Source organism: Mandrillus leucophaeus, unplaced genomic scaffold (genome assembly GCF_000951045.1).
Source record: "Mandrillus leucophaeus isolate KB7577 unplaced genomic scaffold, Mleu.le_1.0 Scaffold150, whole genome shotgun sequence".
In the NCBI taxonomy this organism is placed as follows: Eukaryota; Metazoa; Chordata; class Mammalia; order Primates; family Cercopithecidae; genus Mandrillus; species Mandrillus leucophaeus.
This window is the reverse complement of record NW_012101477.1, coordinates 3,930,679-3,941,330: the sequence shown is the minus strand read 5'-3', so window position 1 is coordinate 3,941,330 and position 10,652 is coordinate 3,930,679. Positions and strand designations below refer to the sequence as shown.

Genomic DNA, 10,652 nt, shown 5'->3' with positions numbered 1-10,652 from the left:
GGCCAGCAGATAAACCTGTTATCTCCCCTGCTCCCTGTGCCAGCAGCTCTCCGCATCTCCTTGGTGCATGAAAAATTGACACCACCTTGGGCTGAAATCTGTTCTTGGGGAAGCTGTATTTATTAGTAGCTAATGAAACTTGGTGTGTGTATATATGTGTAAACTTGGGACGGCTGAAGTGTTTCCCTGTCATAGGCACCGGTAGCCTGTGGCATGCCTCAGCATCCGGATAGAGAGGTGGAAGGCCGTAGGTGTCAATTGGCCTTAAATACGAAACAAATAGGTAAATGTCATTTATTCTTAATATACCATTGCAATTGATCATGGTATATCTTGCTCCAGACAGGGGTGAGCCGTGGAAATGCATGCAAGTGTCATCTGCTGCCAAAGAAGATGGTTATTCTGTTTATTACATTTTTCTCTTTGAAAATTACAGCTCCTGATACCCTCTCTGCACCACCAGCACCCAGCCCTCCCTCCCCCATCTTGTTGAGGTATATAAAGAACATTCTCTTGCAACTCTTTCTCATCCATCTTAATCAGCAAGATTAAAAGAGAAAATTATTGAGAAGTTCTGGTTCAGTATTTTTGTGGAACTGCCTGAAACCCAAAGTCTCTTCTTTATTTAGACTGTGGTGGAAATTGCTTCTGCAAAGACTAATTCTGTAAAATAGAGAAAGACGGTTGTTATTCATGTCTTACTCCATATGGCCTTTTACTTCATTTTATTCTTGTTAAAACTGTTAATTTTTTAAATCCACATTTATATAGTGCCTGTCTTTTGGGCACAGTAAGCCCAAATAATGAGGCATATTTTCAGGCTTTGCATGGTCTCATTTACCTTCCTTCTTTAATAGCATTGATGATTGCCTTTTATATGTGGGAAACATAACATGGTAGGAAAAGCTTACAGTTTGGAATCAGGCGACTTAGATTCAGATCTAAGATCCAGCCACCTACTCAAGCACATGACCTTAAGTCAGTTAATCTCGCTGAGCCTTGGGTTCCACATTTATAAAATGGAGATGTGGATGGTACCTTTTCCACAGCTTAGTTGTAAGGATTCAGTGAAAAAATTGTGTACAGACTCAAGCCTACTGGCATAGATAAACAATAAAAATGATGACAGTTATTATTATACCCTACTTATGTTCAAATAGGAATTTGAAGGAGCTTTCAGCAAAACAATATGGTGGCACTAAATCTTAGCTTTGAATAAGAATTTGTCAAAACACAAATGTTACATTAGGGAACCTATTTGCAACATATATGGAAAAGGGTAATATCCTTAATTTATAAAGAGTTCATAGAAGTCAAAATTGAACAAAGGATAAGGCCAGGCAGTTCAAGAAAAAGCAATACAAGTGGCCAATAAACATAGTGTGATGGTGAATTTTATGTTCAGTTGACTGGGCTGTGGGATACCCAAATCACTGGCAAGACATTATTCCTTTGGGCTTGGGTTGGTACTACTCCATTGGCTTTCCTGGGCCTTCAGCCTGCAGATGACAGATCACGGGCCTTCTCAGCCTCCATAATTGCACAAGCCCATCCCTCATAATAAATCTTTTTCTGTATATTTTTATATATCCTATTCTGTTTCTCTGGAGAACCGTAATATGCATAGGAAAAGATGTTTCACCTCATTCGTAACAAGAACAAACACATGCTAATCAAAAGAAGATCTCATTTTTCACCTTGTGGGTTGTCACAATTACTAAGTTGGATAATATGCAATCTGTGTGAGGATATGGGAAGACAGATGCTCATATATATACTAATAGTGGGTATGTCATTGATATAACTGTTTTGGAAGACAGTTTGTCAGTGTCTTTCAACATTTCGTATGTAAATTTCTTTTGATGCCCTAATTCCACTACTAGGAATGGACTTTCAGAATATTTGTGCGAAAGTAAGCCAAAATATGTGGAATTGTATACTCACTGCAGCATTGCTTCTAACAGCAAGAATAAAATAACACAAAACTGGAAACTACCTAAAATACCGGGAATGGGCGCTAGTTAAAATTGTGATAAAGAAGCTCAGTGGAATTCTAGATAGCCATTTTTAAAAATGAAGTGTGTGTGCCGATATGGAAAGATATATTAGGGAATATTTTTATATATGAAATGCAGAATTCTCCCCCTGAAAATGTTCACAAGGTACTTTGTAGTTTTTCTTGGGAGAGAAGAATGAGTTCGTGGAAGGAATATGAGAAAAGAAATAGTATAGATGCTCAATAAATATCAAGTACACATTGTACCTTTTCATGTAGTTTGATTTTTACCTCATACATCCATTGCTTTTATTTTAAACTCCATTGGTAGGGGGTGAAGGGAATCAGTAACAACAAAAGAATAAAAGAAATTGCTTTCTGTGGTTGAGTATAAATTCATCTTTGAGCTTCCTAATAGCCCAGGCAAAGAAGGAACGTTGATAAGGAAATACAAAAAATGTATCAGGAAAGAGAAACATTTTCTTGATCTTGATCTCTGAAAGGACTGTGGCTGCTGAGGAGATTGGTGTAAACTCAGATCCAATGCTCTCTCTCCCCAGCTTAAAATTCACTGGTAGGCCCTTGCCCCTGTTCTCCATGGTCAACCTTTGCCTTCCTCACTGGCCTCCCCTCTGCCACATGGACATGGCACTCCATTCAAACTGATTCAAACTGATCTTTGCATGTATTGTTCCTTCTGCCTGGAATGTTCTCTCCTTTTCTCTGTCTTGTTGGCTGTGGCTCTTCTTTGTTTTTTAAGATTTTCAGTTGTTGGTTATGTCCAGTGGGAATCCTTGGAAGTCAGTTGTGCCTCCTCTATGTTGCCCACGTCCTGTTTGCCTCCCTCAGTAATGGAACTTGTAACAGTGCTGTAATTGTTTCGTTTTTTTCACCAAATGAGGAGCTCCTTCAGGTTAGGGAGGCTGTGTTGTTTGTTTTTGGCCCTGAACACTCAGCACTTGCTAGGCACAGAGGTAAACTGGTCAGTGAATGAGGGAGTGAGTAATCCGAAGTTTGAGTTCTACCTCTTTCACCAATTAGCTGTGTGGACAAGTCATTTCTCTCTGGGCCTCAGTTTTTCCATCATACAATGAGAAATTTGGCTCAAATAATCGATGAGAGCTTTGGCTCTGATTTTTTTTTTTCCTTCCTCTGTAGTTGTCAGATTGTCATGTATATAATACCAGGATGTTGTCACCAGCTGTCGTACTAAATAATTCCAAAGTTTCAGAACTGATCTTGTTAGAATTCACTGCATTTGTTATGGCCTGTCCCGTATCTGTTCACCAGCTGAAGAAATCACAGCTACTTCCAGCTTGGTTGGCACAAGGTTACAGAGTTGATCCTGTCCCTCGTTCTTCCCGCCCCTAACCTTCTCTCCTTGGCATACACAAAGGTCGGAGCACTTTCCCTGAAGTGCGTCTTCACAGACGTTCCTTTCTTACCCTACTTTCTTTTTTTTTTTTGTATTTTTTTAGTAGAGACGGGGTTTCACCGTGTTAGCCAGGATGGTCTTGATCTCCTGACCTTGTGATCCGCCCGTCTCGGCCTCCCAAAGTGCTGGGATTACAGGCTTGAGCCACCGCGCCCGGCCTTCTTACCCTACTTTCTCACCCTGAGCTGAGCTCTGTTAGCTCACCGTCCTTACCTTGGGTTCATGGGGTTTTTTGTCTTCCTGTGGAGGCAGGGCCCTCTCCACTACTCTCTACCCTCACCCCACCCCAGCGAGTGACTACAGCAGATGGAGGTTCCACCAGCTCAATCCTAGCTTTACATAAAAGTTGAGAGGAAGATACTGGGGGAGCCTGGAATCTTGAGAAGGTATATAGTACCTCTGTCCACAGCATATTTTAAGAAAAATGTTGTATTTTCAATACCTAAAAAAATGGATTCTACCAATTAGAAATATGTTATTGAAATTGATGGCACCCTCAGAAAAAGCCATTTACCTACTCTCACGTACAAAAACTCTTTAAGGACCATTTTGTAACTGAACAGTTTGAAAGCATATATCAATGCAAAAGTAGTATTGCTCTGAATTGGGGGTAGGCATTATATATAGAAGTGCAAAAGGTATTTGAAGGCATTTGAAACATATCCAGAATTCAAAAGTGGCCAGTTTGCCCCCACGCCCACCTCCACCACTGAAAACTTTTATATTGATAACCTGCTTTCTTCCCATTCATTCAGCAAGTATTCGCAAAACACCTACCATGTGCCAGACATTGTTTTAGAACCAGGGATGTGGAAATGAACAGAGCAGACTTAAAATATCTGCCTGCAGAGAATTTGTGTTCTAATTGAAGGGAGATGGTGAACAAAATAAATAAATAAATAAATAAATGATAGAGTATTTTAGAAAGTAACACCTGACAAAGAGAAAAATAAAGCAGGTAAGACTTGAGAATAGCCATGTAAGGCATTGCATTTTTCAATAGGGTGGTCAAAGGGAAGCCTTGCTGAGAGGATGACAGTGGAGTAAAACCAGATTTAAAGAGTAAGCCATGCAGATAATCTGCCGAGGAACATTTCAGGCAGAGGAAATAGCAAGTGCAGAAGCCCCGAGGCAGGAACAACCTGACGTTAGAAGCAACATTTAGTCTGAGTTGGGGAGTCACTGGAATGTGTTAAACAGACCTGACTTTAGGTGTTAACCTAAGGAATCGTGCTGGCTGCTCTATGGAGATTAGGCCAAAGCAGACAAGGGTGGAAGCAGACGGACTCACTAGTAGGCTATTGACTATTCCAAGCAAGAAATGATGGTGATGTGGACGAGGGTAGTGTAGTAGCAGTGGTGGTAGTAGTCAGAAGAGGTGAGATACTGGATATGATTTGAAGGTAAAGCTGATGAGGTTTCTCGTGGGACATGTGAAAAAGAAGAGAATCAAGGGCATTTTCACTGGTTTTGGCGGGAGAAACTGGAGATTCTGGTTGCCATTAGTTAGATGGAAACCACTATGGGAAACAGGTTTAAGGAGGAAGATCAGGAGCTTATTTTTGGACATGTTAAGTTTAAAAGAACCAGCCAGGCACAGTGGCTCACACCTGTAATCCCAGCACTTTGGAAAGTGAAGACAGGTGGATTGCTTGAGGCCAGAAGTTCAGCCCCAGCGTGGGTAACATGGCTAAACCCCATCTCTGCAGAAATTAGAAAATTAGCCAGGCATGGTGTTGTGTGCCTGTAGTCCCAGCTACTCAGGAGACTGAGGCAGGAGGATTGATTGAGCCTCAGAGGTCGAGGCTGCAGTGAGCCCTGATTGTGCCGCTGCCTGGGTGACAGTATGAGACCCTGTCTCAAAATGAAAGTTAAGGAAAAAAGGTTGGTAGGATGTTAGGCAGCCAAGTGGAGAGGGCAGGTAGACAGTTGAATATATCAGTCAGCATTCAGAGGACAGGACTGACCTATAGGTTCAAATTTGTGAGTCGTCAGCATATAAATGGTTTTCAAAGCCATGGGACAAGATGAGATCACCAGGGATGTGTATATAAATAGAAAATAGAAATCTTAAGGACTCTATAACTCCAACATTAAGAAATTAGGGAAGCGAGGGGGTGGGGGATGCTTATTCAGTGAAGAAAAACACACTGGCACAAAATTATATCCGTGCTATAATCCGAGAAGTAAGAATGCTTCCTTGTGACCTCCATAGTCAGGTGACATTCTTGGGAACCCAAGGTAACTTTGGCATAGGAAGATGCTCCTCAGTTTTCAAATAAACTGTTGTTCACACTGTGAGCATTTTATTTCAAAATAAACTTTGTTCTGCCATTTCTCCACGAGTAGACTTTTGTCACCTCCTTTTCAAGGTCATTATTCTTGATTTTTTGAAAGTTCTTTTTGAAGAAAAGAATCTCTTTACACCTGAAGCCTGTAATATACCCTTCAATTACCCTCTTCTTCCAAGAGTAGAATAATAGTATTTCATAATAGAAGCCGCTGGGTTGTTGAACTCAGAAAGCCCTGTTAACCGTTTTGAAGTGCTTATAGTCCAGCCACCTTTAAACTCGAAGCAGGGGTGTTAGCTGCCCCAGAATGCAAGTGATAGCACTGGGTCCCTGTCATATTTCGTATTTAATTCCAGGCTGTTTACTTGGGAAAGTTATAAGGTAATTTGAGAATTCGATAGAACATGTCTCATCCATTATTTGTTCATGTCATGGCTGGTGTTCATATTCTATTCACAGGTTATTTCTGTAAAGGCAGGATTAGTTTGAGATTCTGTTGTGGACAATAAAAATCAATTAATTCCAGACGGAAAAGGAATTCTAACTTAGTTTTGATTCACTTGCTCAAGTTGTCCTTGAGGATATCATCCCTTTTGAATATATTTTTTGTGCGGTGTGAAGATCGGTTCGGTTTTTTAGTGACACAATTTAGGTTCTTGTCTTATTAATCAATAGCAGCAGTCAGAGAGGCCTACTTATCCCCCCCTCGATAGAACCAGATGAGGTTGAAGAGAGGTAATAATTACTGCTCTGATCTCAGCATGTTCTCTTTTCTCTTTCCCAACCCAGAGCATGTCTGTTCGATCCTGGCTTCCCTCCTGCGGAACCTGAGAGGGCAGCAGCGAACCCGGCTTCTGAATAAATTCACCGAAAATGACAGCGAGAAGGTGGGTGATGTTGGACTGTAAAGATGGGACTAGGACTGGTAGAAAGGCTCTTTACCTGATGTGATCTGACCACTAGGTAGTGGTCCTACCCTAGAATTCTCTTTTCTAGCATCTGGGCCCTGTTGTTTTGCATGTCAAAGGCTTTTCTGGTTATTCTGCTTTTCATCTCCAAATGCATTCTCCTGGGAGTCGTAACACCTGAGGATGATACCACTAGTAGTACTTGAGGGGGATTTTTAGACCCAAAGAGCATGGATTAGACTAGGATTTTTGTTGAGGGGTGTTGCACAGCATAGCAAAGTGATTAAGAGCATTGGCTTTGGATACAGACTTGAGATTTGAGCCTGTTTTCACCACTTCTGAGATGTGTACCGCTCTGAACCTCAGTTTCCCCAGCTTCAACATGGAGACATCAATACTCATCTTGGAGGGCCAATGGGAGGTGAATTAGATAAGGTCTTACTAAGGTGGTGGTAATAAAATGAAGATAATGATAAGGAAATGGTACAGCCTGCCTTAAATGGGCTATGGAAGCTGGGACCGCAATTACATGAGATTAGATGGAATGGGCTATGGAAGCTGGGAACACAGTTACATGAGATTAAATGGATCGGGCTGTGGAAGCTGGGAGCACAGTTACATGAGATTAGATGGAATGGGCTATGGAAGCTGGGAACACAGTTACATGAGATTAAGTGGATCGGGCTATGGAAGCTGGGAACACAGTTACATGAGATTAAGTGGATCGGGCTGTGGAAGCTGGGAACACAGTTACATGAGATTAGATGGATCGGGCTGTGGAAGCTGGGAACACAGTTAGACATGAGATTAGATGGATCGGGCTGTGGAAGCTGGGAACACAGTTACATGAGATTAGATGGATCAGGCTATGGAAGCTGGGACCGCAATTATATGAGATTAGATGGATTGGGCTATGGAAGCTGGGAACCCAGTTACATGAGTTTAGATGGATATTTTATATCTTTATCTAGTATGCCAGACGATAGGATTTTTAACAGTAATAAGAGCTACCATTTATTGAGTGACTACTGTGGATTGGATAATAGAGCAGATGACTTTCATCGTTGCATATATTCTCACAACACTGTGGTTTATTTATCCTTGTATAGTTATTATTTGCATTGACAGGCAAGGCAGTTGAAGCTTAGAGACATTATGTAACTTACCCAAGAAAGGTTTAAGACTGTCTCTTTGAGCTACCTCTGACCATTTTTTCTACCCTCACCAGGAGTATAGCATGATGAAGAGGCCTTCAAGTTAGGACACGGAGCATCTTAGTAGTCACGTCACCCTGGTGACATCATTTAACATCTGTGCTTCAGTTTCCTCATCTTTAAAATGGGGTTTGCTACCTATCTTCCCTGCACACCTTGTCAGGTGTTTTTCAAAGTTTAAGGAAATAATGGTCATGAAAATACTTTATAAGCTGAAACATTAAGGTCTTAGGGTCATCAGTGTTGGCTAAAGAAGGTGTGACCACAGTCTTCTCAGACTATCTGATGGCATGTTGACGGAACATCTCCTATTAACCAACCAGTATCAGCTCCTGGGTAAATGAATGCCAGAGTTGCCAAGGGCTATGATGGTGCCAACCTGATAAAAAGATAAGTCAGGAGTCTGGGCTGGCTTCACAGTGTTTCTTCAGTCATTTTGGAGTCTTGGGGAAAAAAACAAAACTTTTTCAAACCCACTGAGTGTTCCTCAAGCCATGTTTGAAGCATGACTTTGCTCAACTTAAAACTGATTTTTAAGTTACTGCCAAGCAAAAGTCAGGGCCTTTTTTAAAGTTGCTAAAGGAGGTTTTCTTGCTCTGTCTTCTGACTCAAAAGCAACTAAAAAGATTTGACTCAGGCATTTTTTTAAAAAGATCAGCTCTGGGGCAGAATCTGAACATGAAAGGTTTCAGTTTGAAAAAAGAAATTTCTGCAAAGTTGTAAGTGAATATCAAGTGTGTAACTTCAAGCTCCTTCTCTTGGCAAGAAGGGACTTGAATTTTTATTTATTTATTTGTTTTTAACAACGTGCATTCCTGGGAGTTCTAGAAGGGCTGAGAATGCATAGCCTCCTTTCGGGAATGGCCTGGTTCAAACTGCATTCATCCTAAGTGTTTGCTTTGTTCTGCCCCAGCCCTTTGATCCATTCCTGATGTGTCCCTAAGCAAAGCTTCTCTCATCCGCTGTAAGGAGTGCCGGAGCAGGCCTCCCTTTGTAAGGAGCGACAGTGAGATGAATAAGAGCGCTACTGTTCTCTTGCTGTGCGTTGTCTTTCCTTCCCACTCAGGCCTGTAAAATCTCTCTCTTTCAGGTTGACAGACTAATGGAGTTGCATTTTAAATATCTGGGTGCAATGCAGGTGGCGGACAAGAAGATTGAAGGGGAAAAACACGTACGTATCCCTGTCTTTCTTTTTACCAGCTATTGACTTGCCCTCCATTTGGTTCCCTTTTGTTCCTCGTATCTCCCCACAGGATAGGTAAGGACAGCAGTGCCATCTAACATGTTGTAAAAGTAGAGCAGATGATGGTCTGCCAAGTGGTTATGACTGCCCTTCTGACAACAGTGACAGCCTTTCAGGAAGAAGTATGTGTAGTATCCATCCAGGTCTGACCTGGGAGTCTGGGTGGACAGCACAGGCACCCTTGACAAGAGCTTCTCTTCGAAAATCTGCCCAAAGTACAGGGCTCTGACCTGGTACCATGTTGGCAGAGCATGTCTTAGTACTCACACTTGCTGGCTTCTGAAATCCTGAGGGAGGCATGCTGAGGAAGGGTGATCACAGGGTAGAGGAGCTGGAAGAAAACTGAATGGTCCTGGAACCCAGTTACCCCATTTACAGATGGAAAACTGGAGACCTAGAGAATGGAAGCTCAGATGCATTGCAGCCAAGCCAAACCACAGGTTCTGAAGGGCTAACTCTTGTTTTCTCATGTTGATGGCTGCTGAGAGAAGGGACACCTGCTGGACGTTTTTTCTTGAGGGACTCTGCTTACTATGGTGTTACCCCACCCTCTGTGTTTTTTACTTCCTTCCATTTTGTTCTCTGCCTTCTCTGGCCACTGTAGCTTTCCATCTGTGTTCCTTAATCAGGGTAAGTTTTCCTGTCACTGTTTAATGTCCGATTCGTATTGACTCTCCTACAAGATACTTCTCAAGTCTTCAGTCACATTATAAAATGACGCCTGGCTTACTTTTTTCCAAGTCTACAGGAGACCTCATTTTCCTTGTGATCTTGTTTTGCTGCATCACTCCATCCTTCTTTTCAGTCTTGTCTTAAAGATACACTTGAGGCTTTTGAACTTCACTGGTGGAAGAACTAATTTTAGTATAGCCCTCCCCTCCCCTGTGTTGGGACCATTCGGCTAAGGCTTTCGTGTGCATTGGGAATTACACCAGCATTTTCCTTCAGGGCATGCCTCAGGCCAGAGTGAGAGACTAGGGCTGGGGAGATGTGGGGAGACAGTGGCCTTGTTACCTGTGTCCTGTTTCTCTTTGCCACTTCTTATCCCCCTCTCCCCTTTCATAAAATATACCTTCATTCATGAACCCCAGCAGATAGGTAGCTGTACTTTTCATTCTTGTGATTTCTGTATGATCACTAAACTTAGTAAGTCCTCAGAAGTTTGTGGATTGATTGAATTGATTAACTGGGACTTTCTCCTTTTATACAGTGATACTACTGCAAGATAAAAGGCAAAGACTCTAAATTCTGAGGCTGGACTTTAGATACTAGCATGTTCCACCACAATTCTTTCATTCCAATTCACCCCAACCCCTTTGTTCTTCAATTAAACTTTCCGTTTCCAGCTTTTCTTCCCTGTACAGTAACTTGGACATGAAGGACACTCAGTGGTTGTTAAATTGTGGGAGTAATGTACCCCTTCTCTTTATCTGAATGATAATTAGAAACAACTTGAAATTCCCTGGACTTTTGTAAAGAAACAGCCATTAGACAGTTAGAACTGCAGCCGTGACGGAATCCCTGATGTTATCTGCTAGGGAGGTTTTGAGGGGTGGCAAAAGGAA

At 41.9% G+C, this 10,652-nt stretch overlaps 1 protein-coding gene across 1 annotated transcript in view; it reads left to right on the top strand.

Moving 5' to 3' along the window:
* CTNNBL1 (catenin, beta like 1) overlaps positions 1 to 10,652 on the top strand; it is a 180,276-nt gene that overhangs the window by 141,769 nt on the left and 27,855 nt on the right. Inside the window, exons 12-13 of the mRNA XM_011974984.1 lie at positions 6,512 to 6,609; positions 8,935 to 9,015. Of these exons, the coding sequence (XP_011830374.1) occupies positions 6,512 to 6,609; positions 8,935 to 9,015 (179 nt within the window). The remainder of the gene's footprint in view (positions 1 to 6,511; positions 6,610 to 8,934; positions 9,016 to 10,652) is intronic.